General features: G+C 53.8%; 3 protein-coding genes across 8 annotated transcripts in view; 1 reads left to right on the forward strand and 2 right to left on the reverse strand.

Moving 5' to 3' along the window:
* ttc17 (tetratricopeptide repeat domain 17) overlaps positions 1-15,636 on the reverse strand; it is a 28,096-nt gene extending 12,460 nt beyond the window's left edge. Inside the window, exons 1-16 of the mRNA XM_030377330.1 lie at positions 15,419-15,636; positions 14,585-14,674; positions 14,276-14,445; positions 14,023-14,134; positions 13,264-13,395; positions 12,768-12,877; positions 10,666-10,813; positions 9,139-9,278; positions 7,511-7,671; positions 5,384-5,496; positions 5,076-5,228; positions 4,294-4,409; positions 3,992-4,148; positions 2,870-2,941; positions 2,351-2,575; positions 431-641 (exon numbers count right to left, since the gene is read on the reverse strand). Of these exons, the coding sequence (XP_030233190.1) occupies positions 431-641; positions 2,351-2,575; positions 2,870-2,941; positions 3,992-4,148; positions 4,294-4,409; positions 5,076-5,228; positions 5,384-5,496; positions 7,511-7,671; positions 9,139-9,278; positions 10,666-10,813; positions 12,768-12,877; positions 13,264-13,395; positions 14,023-14,134; positions 14,276-14,445; positions 14,585-14,674; positions 15,419-15,595 (2,287 nt within the window). The 5' untranslated portion in view covers positions 15,596-15,636. The remainder of the gene's footprint in view (positions 1-430; positions 642-2,350; positions 2,576-2,869; positions 2,942-3,991; positions 4,149-4,293; positions 4,410-5,075; positions 5,229-5,383; positions 5,497-7,510; positions 7,672-9,138; positions 9,279-10,665; positions 10,814-12,767; positions 12,878-13,263; positions 13,396-14,022; positions 14,135-14,275; positions 14,446-14,584; positions 14,675-15,418) is intronic.
* Positions 15,637-15,734: 98 nt separating this feature from the next.
* On the forward strand, positions 15,735-24,121 carry traf6 (TNF receptor-associated factor 6). Of its 4 annotated transcripts, none has more exons than XM_030377333.1 (8): positions 15,735-16,034; positions 16,709-17,065; positions 18,953-19,103; positions 19,633-19,791; positions 20,622-20,693; positions 20,897-20,974; positions 21,055-21,387; positions 21,835-24,121. In XM_030377333.1, the coding sequence occupies exons 2-8, from the start codon at positions 16,743-16,745 to the stop codon at positions 22,444-22,446; spliced, it is 1,728 nt and encodes a 575-aa protein (XP_030233193.1). In that variant the 5' UTR covers positions 15,735-16,034; positions 16,709-16,742; the 3' UTR covers positions 22,447-24,121. The 4 variants fall into 4 exon arrangements, with proteins under 4 accessions (XP_030233193.1, XP_030233192.1, XP_030233194.1 ...); XM_030377332.1 differs by having other exon boundaries at positions 16,743-17,065; XM_030377334.1 differs by having other exon boundaries at positions 15,735-15,974; positions 16,743-17,065.
* The window catches only part of trpm5 (transient receptor potential cation channel, subfamily M, member 5), a 36,551-nt gene continuing 35,080 nt past the window's right edge, over positions 24,106-25,576 (reverse strand). For all 3 annotated transcript variants that reach the window (XM_030377329.1, XM_030377327.1, XM_030377326.1), the window contains exon 27: positions 24,106-24,451. In XM_030377329.1, the coding sequence (XP_030233189.1) occupies positions 24,303-24,451 (149 nt within the window). In that variant the 3' untranslated portion in view covers positions 24,106-24,302. The remainder of the gene's footprint in view (positions 24,452-25,576) is intronic.

Here is a 25,576-nt window from a genome sequence, read left to right on the forward strand (position 1 = left end):
GCAACCAACCATGAGCAGCAGCACAGAGAGCAAAAACAACCGGCAGAAGGAGCTATATTCTGAGCCCTAGCACTGCCAAGTAGCGCCTACTGATGATCCCTGTGTGCTGAAATAGGAAGCATCGCTCTATTTCTATCCTGTTGGTTTTACTATCACAGGGTCTGTACGCCTGCGTGCATACGTGTGTGTTTGGATACGTGCCCGTGCGTGTGGGTGTACGCACTCGTGTTTGTGCGTGCGTTTGTGTGCGTGCGTTTATGTGTGCGTTTGTGTGCGTGCGTTTATGTGCGTGCGTTTGTGTGCGTGTTTGTGCGTGCGTTTGTGTGTGCGTTTACGTGTGTGCGTTTGTGTGTGTGCGTTTAGGCGTGCGTTTGTGTGCGTGTTTGTGTGTGCGTTTGTGCACGTGTCTGCAGCGGCGGGGCGGACTCACGCGGGCAGGGCTGGCGCTGGGAGAGGTTGTAGAGGGAGGGGTAGAACTGCAGGCAGCGCAGCAGGGGCAGGCTGGAGTGGCACTGCTCACAGCCCTCCAGGGGGGAGGGGGGGGCCAGCCCGGCCTCCAGGGCATGGCGGAACAGGGCCAGAGCCCCCGTCACGTTGCCCTGGGCCAGATGCACGCTCACCAGGCTCAGCAGGCTGTGGGGCTGGGGCCAGAGACAACATCCAGACCGTTAGAGGAACCAGTGCATCTCCTAGAGGAAGCACCCTCAGCAGGCTGTGGGGCTGGGGCCAGAGACCACCTCCAGACCGTTAGAAGAACCAGTGCATCTCCTAGAGGAAGCACCCTCAGCAGGCTGTGGGGCTGGGGCCAGAGACCACCTCCAGACCGTTAGAAGAACCATCTCCCAGAGGATGTGACCGCTAGACACCTACCAAACATCTGCTCCGGAGAACATCTCCCAGTCAGCTAATCACCTGAACCCCTTGGCCTGTTAGTGGACGCTAATTGGTCACCAGCTTGATGATGTGGACAGGAGATCGAATAGAATCCATCAATTGAATCTGCCTGAAGGAGTTGAAGGAGTTTCAAAGGATTTGATGTAAAATCATTATCTCATGCGCTCCTTGATAACCCTTAACGACTGCATGAGAAGGGAATGAAGTATTTCTGTCTGTAAGAAGAACGCTTCAGTCATTAGAGACGAGTGCCCTGGGAGGCATTTGAGGGGGACCAAGGGAGTCAGGAGATGTTCCATGGGCTCAAGATGCTCCGTCAACTTGTTTATTAGACGTCCAAAACTTGGGGAGGTTATAAAAATAGAATCCATTCTTGCACCCGATGCCCAGGTTATCAATGCCTACCTCTATAAATACCCTGCATTCAAAGCAGCCTTTGTCCCGAGACCAAGTGGAATTTAATCAAAATGAAATGGATTTTCTAGTGACATACTGCCCCGTGACGTGGATGTCACTGCCTAAGCCCCTGAAGGGGTTGGTCTCCCTTCCAGAAGGCGCTCCATGTCCTCGGCTGAGTCCTCGTTCTCAGTGAATGACGAGCAGCCATCCCTAGGGAGGGTTCATCTACGTCTGGGGGCCGCATCAGGCCTCTCCTCTCCTCCACGGACCACCTGAGCACCGCGTCAAGGAGTGGGCTCCAGGTGGACCCCTGCAGCCCAGCTCCGCCCTGAACCAGGAGGAGGGCCTCTGAAACACCCCTCACCCCCCCACTGGCCCAGAACCCAGGGGTGTATTGACTGGAGAAGAGGTAAGGACAGCTTCTGGTGGTCCTCCCATCATAAGGGTCTAAGGACGACTGCGGACCACGGGTTCAGTGAATTGGGTCAGTAACGAGGGAGAAGGCTGCTGCTCGTCAGAATACGGCCTCTAAAAGGGCTTGCTTCTGCCACGGACAGGCTCAGGTTCTATTATTATAGGACGGATCACAACCTTTGACCTTCCCTGTCCCTCGATCCCGGTCTGTTTGTTATCGTGTCCAATCGAGTCTCGCTCTACCAAAGTACTCATACGTAACTCTAGCAAAGTCTCTCTGAATTCTGGATGTTGCAGGAAACTTCTCTATTGCAATCCCAACCTGGACCCTCAGCCCCCTGATCCTTTAGATAACAACACGCTAGGCCTTCAGTTGGGTCTCCTCCAACGTCGTCTACCTGCACCCTACCTGCACTCAGGTCAACTTGGGAATAACAAAAGGACCAATCAGAAGGTGGAGGAAGCTGTTTAAATGACGGTTAACCCAGACCCCAGGAGGACCCCAGGAGGTCCCCAGGAGGACCCCAGGAGGTCCCCAGGAGGTCCCCAGGAGGACCCCAGGAGGACCCCAGGAGGACCCACATGCCCCCCTCCCAGTCGGAGTGCTGCCGCTGTAGAGGGCAGTAGGGAGGCTGTGGCTCACCTCGGAGGCGTTGAGCTCCAGCGCGTGCTGCAGCAGGGTGTGGGCGTGCGCGGCCAGGCCGTGGTGCAGCAGCAGGTTGGCGGCGTTGCTCAGGGCCAGGTGGCGGTGGGCCGGCGGGGCCGCGGCCAGGCTCTGCCTCAGGCAGCGCAGGGCGCGGCTCCCGTTGCCGCGGGCGCGCCAGAAGACGGCCGCCTCGTTGTGCAGCAGCCAGCGCGGCGCCTTGGCCTGCGGACAGCGGGCGGTGAGGGCGGGGCCTCGAAAGGCTCACACCAATCAGGACCAGACTACCTCCGACCAATCAGGGAGGAGCACTGATGGTCAGATATTAAACCTGAATGACTCCTACAGAGGGGGGCTCAGACACAGATACCCAGAGAACGCCACTGGGAGGGCTCCGCCATTCCCAACATATTTAGAATGATAAAAATGTTTTTTTAAATATAATTCTATCATCTCCTGATTAAATTAATTAGACAAAAGATAGAATCATCTCTGAGGTGAACCTACGGGCGGACTTACCTGCTTTAAAGATTGAGCTATTCTGGAGCCAATCTGGTCCAATGACCAGCCGCCACTGCGCACCTGCAACACCTGGACACACAAGGAGACAAGGAGACAGGATCAACACCTGGACACACAAGGAGACAAGGAGACAGGATCAACACCTGGACACACAAGGAGACAAGGACACAGGATCAACACCTGGACACACAAGGAGACAAGGAGACAGGATCAACACCTGGACACACAAGGAGACAAGGAGACAAGGACACAGGATCAACACCTGGACACACAAGGAGACAAGGAGACAGGATCAACACCTGGAAACACAAGGAGACAAGGAGACAAGGACACAGGATCAACATCTGGACACACAAGGAGACAAGGACACAGGATCAACACCTGGACACACAAGGAGACAAGGACACAGGATCAACACCTGGACACACAAGGAGACAAGGACACAGGATCAACACCTGGACACACAAGGAGACAAGGACACAGGATCAACACCTGGACACACAAGGCGACAAGGACACAGGATCAACACCTGGACACACAAGGAGACAAGGACACAGGATCAACACCTGGACACACAAGGCGACAAGGACACAGGATCAACACCTGGACACACAAGGAGACAAGGACACAGGATCAACACCTGGACACACAAGGAGACAAGGACACAGGATCAACACCTGGACACACAAGGAGACAAGGAGACAAGGACACAGGATCAACACCTGGACACACAAGGAGACAAGGACACAGGATCAACACCTGGACACACAAGGAGACAAGGACACAGGATCAACACCTGGACACACAAGGAGACAAGGACACAGGATCAACACCTGGACACGCACAGGGACACAGTTTCAATACAAGGACCTAGTATTAACACCTAGACACACACAAGGAATAGAATTAAAACTCTTTTCTCAATACCAGTTCAAAGCCATTATGCAACATATTTCCAAGGTTTTTTCTGTTTTAAGAGAGTGATGCAATAAGTCAAGTAAACCTGACACACTGTCAAAATATATATATTTATAATGAGTACAATTCCTCTCATAACGTTAAGAACCCTGTTTCCAACCCTTCTTCTACGTCTGATGTGCTCCGGTGCCCCCCCCGTACCTTGGCGGCGAACAGGTCGGGCAGCTGCTTCTCCTCCAGGGGCCAGTCCAGGGAGGCGGGCAGCAGGGCGGGAGGGGGCTGGGAGGCAGAGCCACAGTCCGGCAGGGCGGTGGTCTGAGGAGGACTGCTGCTCCCGTAGAGGTAGTCTGCCACTGGGCTGCACACACACCCCCCATGTTACAAACCCCGGGCTGCACGCTTAGTGGTGGGGGTTCAGAGGGCCTGGGCTACACACACATCCAGATACACCTGTGACCTATGGCAGTAGCTCTCAGTGAGGGCTCAGAGGGCCGCAGACTGACCTGAGGCCCTGGGCTTCCGGCGGGAGGTAGAAGGTGGGCAGCAGGTGGGCCGGGGGGATGCTGGGGAACTCCTGGGCACAGTCCGCCCTGCGAGGCCACAGCATCCTCTGCATGTCCTGAGGAAGAACACGCTTTAGGGTTCATCCCTGGCAGCCAGTGGCAGCAAGTGGCAGCCAGTAGCAGCCTGAAGCAGCCAGTAGCAGCCAGTAGTAGCCAGTGGCAGCCAGTAGTAGCCAGTGGCAGCCAGTGGCAGCCAGTAGCAGCCAGTAGTAGCCAGTGGCAGCCAGTAGCAGCCAGTAACAGCCAGTAGCAGCCAGTAGCAGCCAGTAGTAGCCAGTGGCAGCCAGTAGTAGCCAGTGGCAGCCAGTGGCAGCCAGTAGCAGCCAGTAGTAGCCAGTGGCAGCCAGTAGCAGCCAGTAACAGCCAGTAGCAGCCAGTAGCAGCCTGAAGCAGCCAGTAGCAGCCAGTAGCAGCCAGTAACAGCAAGTAACAGCCAGAAACAGCCAATAGCAGCCAGTAGCAGCCTGAAGCAGCCAGCAGCAGCCTGTAGCCGCCAGCAGCCGCCAGCAAAAGCAGCTGTAGCCAGTGGCAGCCAGTAGCAGCCAGTAACAGCCAGTAACAACCAATAGCAGCCAGTGGCAGCCAGTAGCAGCCTGAAGCAGCCAGTAGCAGCCAGCGGCAGCCAGCGGCAGCCTGTGGCCGCCAGTAGCCGCCAGCAGCCGCCAGCAGCCGCCAGCGGCCGCCAGCAGCAGCAGCATGGGCCTGCGGGGGGCGTGTCTCACCTGGGCGGGGCCCTGCCGGCCGCCCCAGAAGGCCACAGCGGGGTCCTGGTCCCCGGACACGGAGGGGTGGAGCTGGGGGCTGGAGGCCGTGAGGTTGGGGCTGCGGTCGGAGACCAGCGCCATGCTGGAGGCCACGGACACCTCTTCCCCGAACTAGGGAGGGAGGAAGGGAGGGAGAGGGACAACGTTGGGAACGCCGTGTGGAGGCCTCACTGAAGGATATTGGAAAAGCTTTGTGAACTGCTACTACTACTGCTAGTACTACTTCTACTAGTACTACTTGTACTACTAGGTGAGCCAACACCCACCTGAACGTAGTGGACGTGTTCAAACAGGTCCCCACGGTGATAGCGCACAGGGAGGTCAAAGGGGCAGAGGAGATGTCGCTGTGGCTGGCCGAGGCAACACATCTGGTGGTTCCCTGGAGACAGGAACCCACAGCGAGAGACAGACAGACAGAGAGACAGACAGGAACCCACAGGGAGACAGACAGACAGAGAGACAGACAGGGACCCACAGCGAGAGACAGACAGACACAGACAGGGACCCACAGCGAGAGACAGACAGACAGAGAGACAGACAGGAACCCACAGGGAGACAGACAGACACAGAAAGAGACCCACAGCGAGACAGACAGAGAGACAGACAGGGACCCACAGCGAGAGACAGACAGACACAGACAGGGACCCACAGGGAGAGACAGACAGACACAGACAGGAACCCACAGCGAGAGACAGACAGACACAGACAGGAACCCACAGCGAGAGACAGACACAGACAGACAGGGACCCACAGCGAGACAGACAGACAGACACAGACCCACAGGGAGACAGAGAGACAGACAGGGACCCACAGCGAGAGACAGACAGACACAGACAGGGACCCACAGCGAGACAGACAGACACAGACAGGGACCCACAGGGAGAGACAGGGAGACAGAGAGACAGACAGGAACTCACAGGGAGACAGACAGACAGACAGAGAGACAGACAGGGAGAGACGGAGACAGAGAGACAGACACAGACAGGAACCCACAGGGAGACAGAGAGACGGACAGGAACCCAGAGAGAGAGAGAGAGAGAGAGAAAGGGAACCCACAGGGAGAGGGAGAGACAGACAGAAACAGAGAGAAACAGATAGAAAAAGACAGAGAGAGGAAGAGAGACAGACAGACAGAAACAGAGAAAGAACATCAAAAAAAGACACATCTTGAGTAGTTTTAGTACGCCCCATTCTTTATTTATGTTTTGTGTTTGAAAGCGTTCTAGCCATGGCTGAATGGATATTGTGCAAGGGTGAAAACATGGTTTCTCCATGAGCTGTGATCGTATAGTGGCGGCTAATCCTACGATGTGAAGAACGAGGCTGTATAGGGCGAGGTTACGGCTGTCGACCAGAATGGAGATATTAAACTGAACAGAAACTCATTCAGGTGAGTGGATGAGGCTTACAGAAGAAGGCTTTAATGAGAGGGTTGCTACAGTTACCAGCCTACCCCGCCCACAGCAACGTGATCGGTCATAACTACTTGAAGCAGGAGCAAGTCAAACGCCAGTCTGGTGGTCTGACCCGAGGGACAGACCAGCTGATCATACATGGGTTAGTACATGGGTTAGTCAGACATCAATACAGGCAGGGATGAATGGTTCTGTGAGCCATCAGGGAGGGCAGATGACCAAACAACATTCCAAAAAGTAATTCATTAAAGTAAAAAAATACATACATGAGTGAAACTCAATTATACACATCCTCGGAGTAATGCAGAGAGGTAAAAAACTAAAATATGCCGCACTTGAACTTGATCACCACAAACAAGTAATTATGTTTTTGACCCCAACAACCACTACCCCTACAACTACTACTAAAACTACGACTACGACTGCCAGTATTGGTTCCAGATCCAATTGATAGTCTGTCTAATTGAATCCAGGTCTAATTGATTCCAGGTCTAATTGAATCCAGGTCTAATGGATTTCAGGTCTAATAGATTCCAGGTCTAATGGATTCCAGGTCTAATGGATTCCAGGTCTAATTGATCCAGGTCTAATTGATTCCAGGTCTAATGGATTCCAGGTCTAATGGATTCCAGGTCTAATTGATCCAGGTCTAATGGATTCCAGGTCTAATGGATTTCAGGTCTAATAGATTTCAGGTCTAATAGATTTCAGGTCTAATGTATTCCAGGTCTAATGGATTCCAGGTCTAATGGATTTCAGGTCTAATGGATTCCAGGTCTAATTGAATCCAGGTCTAATGGATTCCAGGTCTAATTGAATCCAGGTCTAATGGATTCCAGGTCTAATTGAATCCAGGTCTAATATAATCAAGGTCTAATGGATTCCAGGTCTAATTGATTCCAGGTCTAATAGATTCCAGGTCTAATTGATTCCAGGTCTAATTGATTCCAGGTCTAGTTAATTGCGTGTGCAGCTCACCCAGCTGGGCCTCCTTGGCCATCTGCGTCTCGTGGATGATGTTGCGCAGGATCTGCTCTTCCTGCAGCAGCTTGTGCTTGTCTAGCGCCTCCTGCTGGCGGAGGTAGTGGTCGTGCTGCTTCTGGTACTCCTTCAGCTCGTTCAGCGTCCGCTGCAGCGACCTGTGGGAGGTGGTGCACCCGTTAGCGTGTGGAGTAGAGTAGTGCTCTGTGCTACACACAGATCATAGGTTGGGCTTTACGTCGTCACCTCACAGCTTTTCATTCCTTCTCATGATGTGAGCGTTGTGTGCTTTAACCGTCTGGATAGGCTATACACTGAGGCTACCTTTCAGACCTCTGTAATCTACTATATCTTTAAGCTCATCCGCCACAGTCCTTTAAGCTGTACCGAGATAGGACTTGAGACTCGTGTCGCACCCCCTCAATAGTTCTGTTCTTTGTCTGCATTCAGACGGAACGATGTTGGCACCGTGGCTCCTGTCTGGTGAGTGTCTCCTGTCTGGTGTCTGTCTCCTGTCTGGTGAGTCTGTCTCCTGTCTGGTGAGTCTGTCTCCTGTCTGGTGTGTGTCTCCTGTCTGTCTCCTGTCTCCTGTCTGGTGGGTCTGTCTCCTGTCTGGTGAGTCTGTCTCCTGTCTGGTGGGTCTGTCTCCTGTCTCCTGTCTGGTGTGTCTGTCTCCTGTCTGGTGAGCCTGTCTCCTGTCTCCAGTCTGGGGTATCCGTCTCCTGTCTGGTGGGTCTGTCTCCTGTCTGGTGGGTCTGTCTCCTGTCTGGTGGGTCCGTCTCCTGTCTGGTGGGTCCGTCTCCTGTCTGGTGGGTCCGTCTCCTGTCTGGTGGGTCTGTCTCCTGTCTCCTGTCTGGTGGGTTTGTCTCCTGTCTGGTGGGTCTGTCTCCTGTCTGGTGGGTCTGTCTCCTGTCTGGTGGGTCCGTCTCCTGTCTGGTGGGTCCGTCTCCTGTCTGGTGGGTCCGTCTCCTGTCTGGTGTGTCTGTCTCCTGTCTGGTGAGTCCGTCTCCTGTCTGGTGGGTCCGTCTCCTGTTTGGTGAGTCTGTCTCCTGTCTGGTGAGTCTGTCTCCTGTCTGGTGAGTCTGTCTCCTGTCTCCTGTCTGGTGAGTCTGTCTCCTGTCTGGTGAGTCTGTCTCCTGTCTGGTGAGTCTGTCTCCTGTCTGGTAGGTCTGTCTCCTGTCTGGTGTGTCTGTCTCCTGTCTGGTGAGTCTGTCTCCTGTCTGGTGAGTCTGTCACCTGTCTGGTGGGTCTGTCTCCTGTCTGGTGGGTCTGTCTCCTGTCTGGTGAGTCTGTCTCCTGTCTGGTGAGTCTGTCTCCTGTCTGGTGGGTCTGTCTCCTGTCTGGTGGGTCTGTCTCCTGTCTGGTGGGTCTGTCTCCTGTCTGGTGAGTCTGTCTCCTGTCTGGTGTGTCTGTCTCCTGTCTCCTGTCTGGTGTGTCTGTCTCCTGTCTCCTGTCTGGTGGATCCGTCTCCTGTCTCCTGTCTGGTGTGTCTGTCTCCTGTCTGGTGTGTCTGTCTCCTGTCTCCTGTCTGGTGGATCCGTCTCCTGTCTCCTGTCTGGTGTGTCTGTCTCCTGTCTGGTGTGTCTGTCTCCTGTCTGGTGGGTCTGGTGTTGAGGCGCTCTGACCTGTGCTGGGCCTCCAGGCGCTGCTCCAGCTTCTGCTGACACAGCACAGCGTGCTTCCTGCGCAGGGCCTGCTCCAGGCCGGGCTGGGCCGCCAGGGCCTGCTCGTAGCACAGCACCGAGTGGTTGTACTCGCCCAGCATCTGCAGAGCGGGACAGCGCTGGGGTCAACCAAGGGTCACACGCAGTTGTGGTTCTGGCCGTCTGAGTAACATGTCTGCTGGTGGCGTTGGCCTGTGATGGTGTTGTGGTTCTGGCCGTCTGAGTAACATGTCTGCTGTTGGCGTTGGCCTGTGATGGTGTTGTGGTTCTGGCCGTCTGAGTAACATTTCTGCTGGTGGCGTTGGCCTGTGATGGTGTAGTGGTTCTGAAATAAGCTGAAGCTGTGGCATGTGGCATCTGGTGTGGTGGTGGTTGTGGAATTCAATGGTCATGGGATCAGTAATGGGGGTGGTGGTGGTATTAGTAATGGTGTTGGTGGTGGTATTAGTAATGGTGGTGGTGGTAGTGGTGCCCATCGTGCTACTGGTGGTGGTGGTGGTGGTGGTATTAGTAATGGTGGTGGTGGTAGTGGTGCCCATGGTGCTACTGGTGGTGGTGGTGGTATTAGTAATGGTGTTGGTGGTGGTATTAGTAATGGTGGTGGTGGTAGTGGTGCCCATGGTGCTACTGGTGGTGGTGGTGGTGGTGGTATTAGTAATGGTGGTGGTGGTAGTGGTGCCCATGGTGCTACTGGTGGTGGTGGTGGTGGTGGTATTAGTAATGGTGGTGGTGGTAGTGGTGCCCATCGTGTTACTGGTGGTGGTGGTGGTATTAGTAATGGTGGTGGTGGTGGTAGTGGTGCCCATGGTGCTACTGGTGGTGGTGGTGGTATTAGTAATGGTGGTGGTGGTGGTAGTGGTGCCCATCGTGTTACTGGTGGTGGTGGTGGTATTAGTAATGGTGGTGGTGGTGGTAGTGGTGCCCATCGTGTTACTGGTGGTGGTGGTGGTATTAGTAATGGTGGTGGTGGTGGTAGTGGTGCCCATGGTGCTACTGGTGGTGGTGGTGGTGGTGGTATTAGTAATGGTGGTGGTGGTAGTGGTGCCCATGGTGGTACTGGTGGTGGTGGTGGTGGTGGTATTAGTAATGGTGGTGGTGGTAGTGGTGCCCATCGTGTTACTGGTGGTGGTGGTGGTATTAGTAATGGTGGTGGTGGTAGTGGTGCCCATGGTGGTACTGGTGGTGGTGGTGGTGGTGGTATTAGTAATGGTGGTGGTGGTAGTGGTGCCCATCGTGCTACTGGTGGTGGTGGTGGTGGTGGTGGTATTAGTAATGGTGGTGGTGGTAGTGGTGCCCATGGTGCTACTGGTGGTGGTGGTGGTGGTGGTATTAGTAATGGTGGTGGTGGTAGTGGTGCCCATGGTGCTACTGGTGGTGGTGGTGGTGGTGGTATTAGTAATGGTGGTGGTGGTAGTGGTGCCCATGGTGCTACTGATGGTGGTGGTGGTGGTACTGGTGATGGTGGTGCCCATGGTGGGGGGGTCTTACGGCGTAGATGTTGCCCAGCGTGTAGTGGCAGGTGAACAGGTCTGAGGAGAGGTCCAGGGCGGCGTGGGCCAGGACCGCCGCGTCGGCCGAGAAGTGCGCGCGGTGCAGGATGTTAGCCATGTTCACCAGCGCCACGTCCTTGTGGGTCCTGCAGCGCACACAACACAAGGGGGTCCCCTTAGAGGCACACACACAACACAACACAAGGGGGTCCCCTTAGACGCACACACACACAACACAACACAAGGGGGTCCCCTTAGAGGCACACACACAACACAACACAAGGGGGTCCCCTTAGACGCACACACACAACGCAACACAAGGGGGTCCCCTTAGACGCACACACACAACGCAACACAAGGGGGTCCCCTTAGACGCACACACACAACACAAGAGGGGTCCCCTTAGACGCACACACACACAACACAACACAAGGGGGGGTCCCCTTAGACGCACACACACAACACAAGAGGGGGCCCCTTAGACGCACACACACAACACAACGGGGGTCCCCTTAGACGCACACACACAACACAACGGGGGTCCCCTTAGACGCACACACACAACACAACACAAGGGGGGTCCCCTTAGACGCACACACACAACACAAGAGGGGTCCCCTCAGACGCACACACACACACAACACAAGAGGGTTCCCCTCAGACGCACACACGCACACACAACACAAGAGGGGTCCCCTCAGACGCACACACATACAACACAAGGGGGGTCCCCTTAGACACACACAACACAAGAGGGGTCCCCTTAGACGCACACACACAACACAAGAGGGGGCCCCTCAGACACACACACACACACAACACAAGAGGGGTCCCCTCAGACGCACACACACACAACACAAGAGGGGTCCCCTCAGATGCACACATACAAGACAAGGGGGGTCCCCTTAGACGCACACACACACAACACAAGAGGGGTCCTCTTAGACGCACACACACAACACAAAGAGGGGTCCCCTTAGACGCACACACACAACACAAAGAGGGGTCCCCTCAGACGCACACACAGGCGGGAGGCCTTTAAGTCCTGCCTGTTATCTTACGGATTTGTTGGTGGTTGGAGCAGCTACCGGTCAATCAGGGGTGTAACGGTCATCAAAAGTCACGACTCGGTACGTCCCTCTGTTTTTAAGTCACGGTATGGTACGGGTAATATTTAAGGGGAATATTAAAAAAAAACTGCTTGTTTCTCAACCCGTAGATAAGCAGCAATGAAAACACCAATAAACTTGGTTATGGCATTTGCATTCCTGAATTCCCAGACAGCGGTTGTTGAAATAGTTTTGTGAGCTGGGTTTGCACAGCTCGTTTTTTTTTCCACAGCAACGCTGATAGTAACGCCTGGTTGGGGCCTTTTCAAATGCGTGTGCATGTTAAAGTGCTGTAGGTAGACACAGAGAGCCCTCTGCATGGCCGGAGAGCCTGTCGGAGACCCTCCCCGTAGCTTACGTGCTCATCCAATATTTTTTAACTATCCGTCGACGCCATGGACTTATTGGTCGACGCAAAGGAGACGGCAAGGGCTGTGATTGGGCCTCTAACTAAATCATTTATGGAATCACGTCTCCGGTTTGACTTTGCGCCTTAATTACTTTGTACATTGTTTACTTTGCACCTTAAGGACCAATAAAACACCAAATAAGATTTGAAAAGCTTTGGAAGTTTATTTACGACACGGCTTACATGGTTTGTAGACAACATATAAGATAGATCGGGCGGCGAATTGCATTTGTATCCGACGTCCCGATGGAGAGCTGCTGAGCGGATTACGAAGTCGGAGTAGTATACTTTAGCTAAACGGTCCGGTTGGAAATCCGACTACAAGTTTTAAATTCTGCATCGCATAACAAGCCTTTACATTCGCCATATTAACGCTATGTACGCCACATTTACGTACCACGGTACACCTCTGTAACCGCATCGAAGTGCCTGTACCGTGACGGTTCAGTACCGATACGTGTACCGTCACACCCCTACGGTAAATGTATGGATAACATATAGGTCCAGGCCCGGACGCTGTGTGTGGTCACGGTGAGGGGGTGGGGGGGTGGACCTGATAAAGGGGGCTCTGGGGGCTCCTACCTGGGGGAGAAATGGAGGGCGCGCACCACACAGTCCACCGCCCGGCGCGGCTCGTTCTTCACACGCCAGTAGAAGGAGGCCAGGTTATAGAGGACCCAGGAGGACGAGTTCTGCAGCGCACACACACACACACACACACACACACGCACACGCACGCACGCACACGCACACACACACACACACACGTTCAGCAATATGCTAAAATCTTTCCCTAATGTACAAATGGTAATATTTTGCACAAAATGGAAGTAGATAGAGAAGCCATAACAGGTTTAAACATGTACTCACTAGCCGGGCTCCACATTCTTACTGCCTTGTTTTGCAATAAATATTATAATAAATGGTAAGGGGTTATGCTGACAAACGATTATGGTTTTGTCGATGATTCTAAATTCTAGCCTAAAGCACTGAACAATAAGTAATCCATGATGGTCTGGGGGGCCCCCGGTGAGGGGTCCGGGGGGCCCCAGGTGAGGGGGGCGGGGGGCAGGCCTACCCTCAGCAGGCCCTGGTGGATGCGATGGCCGACCTCGTCCACGCTGTGGCCCAGCTTGTGAGAGAGGGAGGTGAAGATGGGGTCGTCCTTAGACAGCAGGGGGGAGGTCAGGTTCACCCTCTCCTGCACCCCCTAGAACAGAGAGAGAGAGAGAGAGAGAGAGAGAGAGAGAGAGAGAGAGAGAGAGAGAGAGAGAGAGAGAGAGAGAGAGAGAGAGAGAGAGAGAGAGAGAGAGAGAGAGAGAGAGAGAGAGAGAGAGAGAGAGAGAGAGAGAGAGACAGACAGACAGACAGACAGACAGACAGACAGACAGACAGACAGACAGACAGACAGACAGACAGACAGACAGACAGACAGACAGACAGACAGACAGAGAGAGAGACAGAGAGAGAGCGTTAATGGGGAGCAGAGAGCGCTACATTAGATCAGAAATGTAAACATAAAGATGCATGGTAATGACCAAATCCCTCCTCTGTTCTTCATTGATGGCCAGCAAACAAAGAGCATTATGGGGTCAATAAGGAGACATAGCCGGAGATCGATGTTTAGCATCAATAAACATTCTGCTGCACAGAAACCATACTGCATCGACAGAACGGAGACATGGAAAATCTGTAATTAAGAAGAAACTGGAACTCAGTCAGTTAATAAATCAAGAGTGAGGAAAAAAAGGGAGGAGCGTTGATTGAGAAGGTTGCTGAAGGTAAACGTCTGTGCAGAACGACGGTCAGGTCTGGAGGAGGACAGGGGCTCACTCACCCTGAGATGCTGGAAGGCGTGGATGCTGTAGGGCAGCTCAGAGATCTGACTGCAGTCCGGCCTCTCCAGTTCGGGTGGGAGGGCTGACCTGGAGTCCACATGCTCTTCGGGACTGAGGACAATAGACAAATAATTGCATTAATGGTAACATAAAGCAGCAAACAACTGTTGGCCAACTCAACCTTCTAATCATGAAGGAGACCCGTATGAAGGACAGGGTGGAGCTGGGCCTGGTCGCTGGGCCCCTGCTGACCTGATGGCCTGGCTCTCCAGGGAGATGTAGGTGCCGTCATAGAGGTCCAGGTCCCCCAGAGGCACCTTGGCCAGGACGCAGTCCGAGTCCTCCTTGTAGTGCCTCTGTTCCAGCCCCGTGTCCCGGTCCTCGTTCTCCTCGATGTGGATCTTCTGCTCCACAAGTTGCTTCTGTGTCAAAGCAGAGCAGGGCAGTCAATCAAAGCTCATTGGTGGCTGAACAAAAGGTTAGATAACAGGACAGGACACATGACTGGATGTACTGTGTGTTTGTCATGAACGTCTGTTAGGTTGTGTTGTTTCAAAGCACCTCCAGCTTCTTGAGGTAGTTGACGCGGGTCTCCTGTCTCATGAAGATAACCACGTCGTGAGGGTGCTTGAGGTTCAGAGGAGAGTCTACCTGCAACAATGTGGTTCAGGTGGTCAGTGATGGATAAGAGACCTTTAATGTCATTGCCAGAGGAAAACGTAGCAGAATATTATTGTTTATTATTATATCATTCATCATTGGCCGTTTATTTATTTAGAGATAACAGACAACTATGATGCAAATGTACCATCTGATGTGTTGGATAGGATCATGGAGTTTACTAGAATAACACATTGTAACGGTCTGACACCTAGAGCACGTGCAGAGGACGGAGAACGTGAAGTTGAACCCGGTCAACGTGAACATCAAGACCCTGACCGAAAACACACGTTACCCTGTACGTTAAACCCACTGACGTTAACGTGTACGTCTTCAACACCTTCACGTTACCGTGTTCAACACCCTCACGTGTACGTGTTGAACAGCCTCCCATTGACGTGAAAGTGTTCAACAGCCTCCCGTTAACGTGAAAGTGTTCAACACCCTCACGTTAACGTGTACGTTTTCAACACCCTCCTGTTGACGTGTACGTGTGTCAGACAGCGCTAGCCACGTTACAGCTAACGGCGGCTAGCGACTCAAACCCTTCTGTCAGTTAATGTTCATGTTAGTGATGATGAAAGAGGAACCCTGTCTGAGCTCAGCTACAGCGGAGGAGGCATATGGTAGACGATAGATAGGGGGGATAGAGGAGATCGATGAGCTAGTTGGCGGCTAGCAACTGTCGGTGTTATGCAGCTAGCCTGCAGTGCTACGTTAGCCGGTAGCTCGTACTTGTTGTTGTATCTTCCCGTCCTCGGTGACCACCCAGTGGGTCGTGGCACCGGCGCGGTCCGCCAGCAAGAGGAGGGTACACAGAACCGTCAGGATCCTTCCGGGGAAATGTGCTTTTCGGGAACCGTTGACGCGACAGAGCGAAGACTCGGGATAATCGTTCCCGAGGTCCGCCATCTTTACGTCTCATCTGCAGCGGCGACCCGTGAAAACTCCCGCCACCGGGGGGCGCACGAGGGGGCCGTCCGGAACTCGCCGCGTTGTCTCGGCGACCGCGGGAAAGCTCGTGTGGCGATGGTTCCATGGTATCTCTCGCGACAAGTCTGCATGGCCGCCATATCGGAGCGGTCAACGCCTATTAATGGGCTGTTGCAATATGAATGGGCTGTTCCAAGTTGAATGGGCAGTACCAATGTGAATGGGCTGAACCAATGTGAATGGGCTGTACCAATATTAACGGGCTGTACCATTATGTTTTGAGTACCAATATGAAACGGACTTCCCCTCCGTGACGTCTGGAGGATCAGGAAACAAAAAAGAAAACTTCTCCTGTGAGGTGAGAGTTTACGGAAACGCGTTAACGTGGAGCGATAAGCTGGAGTTAGGAGGAGGAGAGGTGAGTCTGGAAACCAGTCAGGGGGACCGTCAGGGCCGGTAGCTCTACTGGTTTCTGTACTGGTTTCGGTACTGGTTTCTACACTGGTTTCAGTGAGGATGTTGTTAGTTCCGCATCAGCCTCGCCAGGCGGGGACGCTCCACCCAAACACCACCAGGATGGAGGGGATCGCGTTATATCATGTTTACCCAGATGAACCTAAACCTTCAGACAGACTCCCCAAGATACCTCCTCCTGTTACCGAATGGGGGTCGTGAGCTGAGGTTAGATAACACGAGTAGCAGGGTGGGGTCCAGGGCGGTGCACCTCCGGGTGGAGCGACGCGCCTCTTTATGGCGTTAATGTATGGCTGTCAATCAGCCGACGGTTCTAGATCGTTTGCTCTGTGCTCCCTGCAGGTGGCTCTAGATCGGTTGAACTGTGCTCCCTGCAGGTGGCTCTAGATCGGTTGCTCTGTGCTCCCTGCAGGTGGTTCTAGATCGGTTGCTCTGTGCTCCTGCAGGTTGCTCTAGATCGGTTGCTCTGTGCTCCCTGCAGGTGGCTCTAGATCGGTTGCTCTGTGCTCCCTGCAGGTGGCTCTAGATCGGTTGCTCTGTGCTCCTGCAGGTGGCTCTAGATCGGTTGCTCTGTGCTCCTGCAGATGGCTCTAGATCGGTTGGTCTGTGCTCCTGCAGGTGGCTCTAGATCGGTTGCTCTGTGCTCCTGCAGATGGCTGCGTTCTATGACAGTGAGCAGGACAGCCTGGAGGCGGAGCGCAGCGGCGGCGGCGGGGAGCTGTCCAGCTGTGCGATGGCCATGCTGGAGAAGGAGCGGGAGTCGCTGCTCAGCCCGTCCGAGAGCTCGGGGACGCTGTTCGGGAGCACGCCCACCTCCCTGCTGACCGCCGCCCCCCTGCAGGGCTACGACGTGGAGTTTGACCCCCCCCTCGAGAGCAAATACGAGTGCCCCATCTGCCTAATGGCGCTGCGCAACGCCATCCAGACGCCCTGCGGACACCGCTTCTGCAAGCACTGCATCCAGAAGTCCATCCGGTACGAATCGGCTGAGGTTCAGCCCGGCCCGCAGCCCTCGGGGGCCGTAGCACTAATACAGGCTGCTCTACCGCCCTGAGGGACTGTAGCACTAATACAGGCTGCTCTACCACCTCAGGGACTGTAGCACTAATACAGGCTGCTCTACCGCCCTGAGGGACTGTAGCACTAATACAGGCTGCTCTACCACCTCAGGGACTGTAGCACTAATACAGGCTGCTCTACCGCCCTGAGGGACTGTAGCACTAATACAGGCTGCTCTACCACCTCAGGGGCTGTAGCATTAATACAGGCTGCTCTACCGCCCTGAGGACTGTAGCACTAATACAGGCTGCTCTACCACCTCAGGGACTGTAGCACTAATACAGGCTGCTCTACCACCTCAGGGGCCGTAGCACTAATACAGGCTGCTCTACCACCTCAGGGACTGTAGCACTAATACAGGCTGCTCTACCGCCCTGAGGGACTGTAGCATTAATACAGGCTGCTCTACCGCCCTGAGGGACTGTAGCACTAATACAGGCTGCTCTACCGCCCTGAGGGACTGTAGCACTAATACAGGCTGCTCTACCACCTCAGGGACTGTAGCACTAATACAGGCTGCTCTACCACCTCAGGGACTGTAGCACTAATACAGGCTGCTCTACCACCTCAGGGGCTGTAGCACTAATACAGGCTGCTCTACCACCTCAGGGACTGTAGCACTAATACAGGCTGCTCTACCGCCCTGAGGACTGTAGCACTAATACAGGCTGCTCTACCGCCCTGAGGACTGTAGCACTAATACAGGCTGCTCTACCACCTCAGGGACTGTAGCACTAATACAGGCTGCTCTACCGCCCTGAGGACTGTAGCACTAATACAGGCTGCTCTACCGCCCTGAGGACTGTAGCATTAATACAGGCTGCTCTACCGCCCTGAGGGACTGTAGCACTAATACAGGCTGCTCTACCGCCCTGAGGGACTGTAGCACTAATACAGGCTGCTCTACCGCCCTGAGGGACTGTAGCACTAATACAGGCTGCTCTACCGCCCTGAGGACTGTAGCACTAATACAGGCTGCTCTACCACCTCAGGGACTGTAGCACTAATACAGGCTGCTCTACCGCCCTGAGGACTGTAGCACTAATACAGGCTGCTCTACCACCTCAGGGACTGTAGCACTAATACAGGCTGCTCTACCACCTCAGGGACTGTAGCACTAATACAGGCTGCTCTACCACCTCAGGGGCTGTAGCACTAATACAGGCTGCTCTACCGCCCTGAGGGACTGTAGCACTAATACAGGCTGCTCTACCGCCCTGAGGGACTGTAGCACTAATACAGGCTGCTCTACCACCTCAGGGACTGTAGCACTAATACAGGCTGCTCTACCGCCCTGAGGACTGTAGCACTAATACAGGCTGCTCTACCACCTCAGGGGCTGTAGCACTAATACAGGCTGCTCTACCTCCTCAGGGACTGTAGCACTAATACAGGCTGCTCTACCACCTCAGGGGCTGTAGCACTAATACAGGCTGCTCTACCACCTCAGGGGCTGTAGCACTAATACAGGCTGCTCTACCGCCCTGAGGACTGTAGCACTAATACAGGCTGCTCTACCGCCCTGAGGGACTGTAGCATTAATACAGGCTGCTCTACCGCCCTGACGGACTGTAGCACTAATACAGGCTTGATTAAAGAACAATTCTGATTCCTACAACAAACAATACAAAGAAGTAAATACCTTGTTTTAATCAAATACTAACTGGGTTTGTTCCTCACACAGATCCGTCCTCATGAGGAACTCGTTTGTTCAGTTGAACGATGCGTTCTAACGATGATGCGCTCTAACGATGATGCGCTCTAACGATGATGCGTTCTAACGATGCGTTCCTCCTCCTGCAGCGACACCGGCCAGCGCTGTCCCGTGGACAACGAGATGCTCTCAGAGGAGCAGCTCTTTCCTGATAACTTTGCCAAAAGGGAGATCCTGTCCCTCACGGTTCGCTGTCCCAACGCCGGCTGCAAACACAAGATGGAGCTCAGGCATCTGGAGGTAGAAACGCTGAACCAGTCTGAACCAGTCTGAACCAGTCTGAACCAGTATGAACCAGTATGAACCAGTATGAACCAATAAGAACCAGTCTGAACCAGTATGAACCAGTCTGAACCAGTCTGAACCAGTATGAACGCGTAGCGTCTGCTGAAGTGACAACAAGCTGGTGTACATATGAGTTAAGAGAGGGAGCAGAACAGAGCTAGCTTTTACTAAAAGAAAGGGAAGACAAGCTTTGATTGGTCAGAGAGAAGCCTGGAGCGGCTCATTCAGACCTAATGTCAACCAATCAAAAAGCTCTCATGCCGAGGCATGTGCAGGCACGCTCATATTCCCACAGCGCCTTTCACTCTAATAGCTGACTGATGACTTTATCATTTCTAACTAATTACACTCAAATAATGGGGCTCCACTCTTGCCTGCAGCACGTTTGTTAAGCAGACAAGAATATCTTCTAGAAACAGTGATGTTGTGTTTTGGAGCAGTCTAGTCCAACAGCTGACCTGGTGTCCTCCATGCACCCCCCCAGACCCACGTGGGCCAGTGTCCCTTCGCCACCCTGCTGTGCCCCCGCTGCCAGCAGGCTGTGCTGAAGAGCAGCTTGGAGGAGCACGCCACGCTGCAGTGCCTCCGGCGCCTGGTCTCCTGCCCTGACTGCGTGGCCAGCTTCGTCTACGAGGAGCAGCAGGTAGAGCCTCTCACCCCCTGCTGCCGGGCCGTTGGACCAAAACTCATGTCTCCATCTTTTTTGTTTGAATGGCGATTTACGATATTATAACGATATTTTGAACAAAACGGGTAAAGTGTGTAGATTTAACTTAACGCCACAAGTATTCACCATCAACCATTTATTTAGGTTTAGTTTTTGTTTTTTTGCACAACGAAGCACAGCTGTGCTTTAACAACAGTTATTTAAGGGATAATGTATAGAACGCCGGTCATTACCTGGAAAATAAGCCACGACGGGGCTTTGCAGGGGCTTATTTTCGATAATGACCGGCGACGTTCTATACATTATCCCGCTTATTACGACAAAATAACTTTACATGGTGTGTCTTTTTACAATTTATGTTACCAGCATTCGTAGTAGAGAGAGAGAGAGAGAGAGAGAGAGAGAGAGAGAGAGAGAGAGAGAGAGAGAGAGAGAGAGAGAGAGAGAGAGAGAGAGAGAGAGAGAGAGAGAGAGAGAGAGAGAGAGAGAGAGAGAGAGAGAGAGAGAGAGAGAGAGAGAGAGAGCCCTACTGTCTTCAGGGACAGTAGGGCCCTCACATCCACTCACACCCTGCTGCCTTCAGGCCAGTAGGGCCCTCACATCCACTCACACCCTGCTGCCTTCAGGCCAGTAGGGCCCTCACATCCACTCACACCCTGCTGCCTTCAGGGACAGGAGGGCCCTCACATCCACTCAATGACAGCGGAGAGGAGTTCTGGAAGTCAGCAGCCTGATGTATTGACTCATTGATTGATGTGTAATGAAAGGTGCTCCCCTGAGCCTCCGGTCTCCTTCTTGTCTTCCAGCTTCACGAGCTGCAGTGTCCATTCGCCAACGTGAAGTGCCAGTACTGTGGGCTGGAGCTCATCAGGGACCAGGTGGGTGGGGCTGAATGGAGAACTAGCGTTACATCCACGTGAGACACATGCTGAGTTATAACAGACGGAGGAGGCCTAATGGGAGCTGCTCAGACGCCTGAGGGGAAACCATGGCTGCCTGCTTCATGGACCATCAGTGGCCCATCCCTTAATGTGTGGTGGATGTGTGCGCGCTCCAGTGACTGATGTCCGCTGTGTTGCAGATGGAGTCTCACTGTGACACCGACTGCCCCAAAGCGCCCATCGCCTGCACCTTCAGCACCTTCGGCTGCCAGGAGCGGGTAAGAACCTCAGGGTGCAGCCTCATGACGCGCTGTGATTGGTTCCTCAGCCTCATGACGCGCTGTGATTGGTCCCTCAGATGCAGCGGCACAACCTGGCGCAGCACACGCAGGAGTTCACCCAGATGCACATGCGCTACATGGCCGAGTTTGTGCGCAGCATGAGCCTGGGCGAGACCGCGCCCAAATCGCTGTGGCTGCCGGGGGCGTCCTGCTCGTCCTCAGAGGACCAGGGGGCGGCGGGGCCCCCCCCGGGCCCCTGCGGCCCCCGGGGGTCCTCCATGTGGAGCGGGGCTAGCGGCACCGCCTCCAGCCAGAGCAGCGAGGTCAGCCAGACGCTGCGGGAGATGGACGGACGCCTGGTGACACAGGACCACCAGCTGAGAGAGCTGGTCATCGGGAAGGAGACGCAGGTAACCCTAGCCCACCAGAGCAGGTAACCCTAGCCCCTCAGAGCAGGTAACCCTAGCCTCTCAGAGCAGGTAACCCTAGCCTCTCAGAGCAGGTAACCCTAGCCCCTCAGAGCAGGTAACCCTATTCTCTCAGAGCAGGTAACCCTAGCCTCTCAGAGCAGGTAACCCTAGCCCCTCAGAGCAGGTAACCCTAGCCCCTCAGAGCAGGTAACCCTAGTCCCTCAGACGCAGGTAACCCTAGCCCCTCAGACGCAGGTAACCCTAACCCCTCAGAGCAGGTAACCCTAGCCCCTCAGAGCAGGTAACCCTAGCCCCTCAGAGCAGGTAACCCTAGCCCCTCAGAGCAGGTAACCCTAGCCCCTCAGAGCAGGTAACCCTAGCCTCTCAGAGCAGGTGCGGCCTCAGAGACGGCTCCAGTCTGACGGCCCTGGTGTGCGCCCCATGCAGGGCGGGCAGCTGGCGGAGATGCGTCGGCGGGTGGCGGTGCTGGAGGAGACGGTGAAGGAGCTGGAGGCGCAGCAGTGCCAGGGGATCTTCGTGTGGCGGCTGCGGGGGTTCTCGGCGCTGCTGCGGAACCAGGAGCAGGGGGTGGCGGTGGTGGAACACAGCCCCTGCTTCTACACGGGCCGGCCCGGCTACAAGCTCTGCCTCCGGCTGCACCTGCAGGCGCCCAGCGCCCCGCGCTGCTCCAACTTCATCTCCCTGTTCGTGCACACCATGCAGGGGGTGTACGACGCCCAGCTGAGCTGGCCCTTCCAGGGCACCATCCGGCTGGCGGTGCTGGACCAGGGCGCCGAGGGCCAGCACCACACGGAGGAGATGGACACCAAGCCCGACCTGCAGGCCTTCCAGAGGCCCACCATCGCGCGCAACCCCAAGGGCTTCGGCTACGTCACCTTCCTGCACCTCAACCAGCTGCAGCAGCGCGCCTACGTCAAGGACGACACCCTGATGGTGCGCTGCGAGGTCGGGCTGCGCTTCGACGCTGCGCTGCGCCGCGAGGGGGCCGGCATGACCCCCCGGGGCCCCGAGGACCCCCCGGGGCCCCGGGACGTCTAGGGGCCCCGAGGAAGCCAAAGGGGCTCTGGGGGGGTCTAGGGGCCCCGGGATGTGTAGGGGCCCAGAGGACGTGTAGGGGCCCCGAGGACGTGTAGGGGCCCCGAGGACGTCTAGGGGCCCCGGGGCGTCTAGGGGGCCCGGGGCAACGAGGACGTCTAGGGGAGACTGGGCTTGGAGGGGTTCAGGGGCCCCTCAGAGGGACTCAGGGGGGGGGGCCCTCAGAGGGACTCAGGGGCCCAGACGAGGCCCAGAGGGGTTCAGGGCGATGGGATTGTTCACATTCTCTCGGCTGTTATGAAATTGTGGGATTTTGTTATTTTATTATTTTATATTTTCAATTTCTTTGACTACTTTCACGGCTCAGTAATTAGGAGTTAGTTCCTCTAATTTCAAACCTTCCTTTGGCTATAAAATTATTCACCTATAGTCAGATACAAGAAGGTGATGTAATCATGTATTCATCTGTCATATAAGAGCTGTGTGTGCCTTGTTATTGCTAACACACACACACACACACACACACACACACACACACACACACACAGCCTGGCATCCTGAACCCATCCGAGAAAAACACAATTTCTTTGTGCTGCTTATTTTCAGTCACGTATCATTACACTCTGCTTACGGTTCTGGACACTTCAATGTCACTACACTTTAAGATGTGCTAACGGGAACTGATTTGCCGTGTTGGTTAACATTACATTGAGTCTGTACAGACATGCCGACTAGCGGTACAACAACACGATTGGTCAGAAGACTTGGTTGTTGGTAAATGCTGGATCAAGAACAAACAAAATGATGGGTTTCTACAACAATAGTTTTGATTTCTGGTCTTGTTAAGCTTTATGGTCATCTACATATCTTCAGAGCTGTTTTCTATTAGTTCAGGTATTGTGGAAGAGATTTATTCAACTCAAATCTCAAAAGTGTAAATTGTTAGGGAATAACGGAAGGTAAGAGCATCTCACTCCAACTCTGAGGTCAAAGAAGCGTTTGTGACTCAGACCAAGAAGAGACTGAAGAGAGAGAATCATACTTGTATTATCTAGAACGTGCGACTTTTATTATATAAGAGTGATGTTCCTTCTGGACCTTCTTCTGAACACTGCCCACCTCTGGCAGAAGATCACCTGTAGGCCAGATCTCCTATTCTTGTTTCAGCCATGTTTTATGGTTTATTACACTTTGTTACATCTACTTTTTAATCCACTGTTTTACCGAGACATCAACACTTTTTTTTCGATAAACCAATAATGCTTTTGGACTTTTTGTGTACAGAAAACGACTGCATATTTAGTGCCTTCATCCGCTGGTTGTGTGTTGTGGAGCAGCACTGTGTGTTTGTGGAGCTGTGTGTTTGTGGTGGATGATGAGACTCAGACTTGGAGAAGACGCGCAGTCGAACCCCAGGAGGTGGTCGGCCACCCAACCTGCCCATGGCGGCCAGTGGACCACCATATTGTGATGATTTGTTTGTGCTTTGTTGCTTTTTATCATCAGCTGTCAACCCAATCTCGCAGCTCCATGTTAAGAAGGCCAACTCTTTGATTCTGATGAATCCAAACCACAGGATGAATCATCTTTTTTTGACCACAGCTTTGAAAAATCACAGTTGACATTGTGCTAATAAACGAAGAACTGAATAATAAACACAACTAGTGTAGTGAAAACATTTTAATCGTGTCTCTGCTAAGTTGGGTCTTCACCTCAAGTGAAAGGGAAAAGCTTTGAAACATTTGGTACTGACTCAATTTAAAAGTGAGTTTTCTAAAGTATTGTATTTGTCTTTATCTGAATTGATATCCTGTATGGAAATGAGCAAACGCACGTTGGATCTCCTGGTGTCCTTCCATCTAGCGCTTCTCCTCATCGATGTACGGGAACTTCTTGTTGGCCCCGTAGCCCTGCTGTCTGGCCCGGGGCCCGGCGGCCTCGGCCTCCTCCTCTCCAGCGGCCTGGGGCCGGCCTCTGCCCCCCCCCGCCTGGGCTCCTGGCAACGACACTGCAGCGGTAACAACGGCCATAGTTAGCACCTGCTTTAGTTCTAGGTGTAGGGTATTTAGGAGACGCTTTATCCAAAACGAGCTACAATAACGTCAGTCAGGAGGAGGTGGAACAGTACATGGCCGTCGGTCCAGTCAGCGGGTTCAGAGAACCAAGTGTCAGGTGGGAGTATGGTACTGGTTATCAGCCGGTCTCCCAGTAGGTTAGGTCAGTGTGGTACTGGTTATCAGCCGGTCTCCCAGTAGGTTAGGTCAGTATGGTACTGGTTATCAGCCGGTCTCCCAGTAGGTTAGGTCAGTGTGGTACTGGTTATCAGCCGGTCTCCCAGTAGGTTAGGTCAGTATGGTACTGGTTATCAGCCGGTCTCCCAGTAGGTTAGGTCAGTGTGGTACTCGTTATCAGCCGGTCTCCCAGTAGGTTAGGTCAGTGTGGTACTGGTTATCAGCCGGTCTCCCAGTAGGTTAGGTCAGTGTGGTACTGGTTATCAGCCGGTCTCCCAGTAGGTTAGGTCAGTGTGGTACTCGTTATCAGCCGGTCTCCCAGTAGGTTAGGTCAGTGTGGTACTGGTTATCAGCCGGTCTCCCAGTAGGTTAGGTCAGTATGGTACTGGTTATCAGCCGGTCTCCCAGTAGGTTAGGTCAGTGTGGTACTGGTTATCAGCCGGTCTCCCAGTAGGTTAGGTCAGTGTGGTACTCGTTATCAGCCGGTCTCCCAGTAGGTTAGGTCAGTGTGGTACTGGTTATCAGCCGGTCTCCCAGTAGGTTAGGTCAGTGTGGTACTGGTTATCAGCCGGTCTCCCAGTAGGTTAGGTCAGTGTGGTACTGGTTATCAGCCGGTCTCCCAGTAGGTTAGGTCAGTGTGGTACTGGTTATCAGCCGGTCTCCCAGTAGGTTAGGTCAGTATGGTACTGGTTATCAGCCGGTCTCCCAGTAGGTTAGGTCAGTGTGGTACTGGTTATCAGCCGGTCTCCCAGTAGGTTAGGTCAGTATGGTACTGGTTATCAGCCGGTCTCCCAGTAGGTTAGGTCAGTATGGTACTGGTTATCAGCCGGTCTCCCAGTAGGTTAGGTCAGTATGGTACTGGTTATCAGCCGGTCTCCCAGTAGGTTAGGTCAGTATGGTAC

The sequence above is a fragment of the Gadus morhua genome, chromosome 14 (genome assembly GCF_902167405.1).
Source record: "Gadus morhua chromosome 14, gadMor3.0, whole genome shotgun sequence".
NCBI lineage: Eukaryota > Metazoa > Chordata > Actinopteri > Gadiformes > Gadidae > Gadus > Gadus morhua.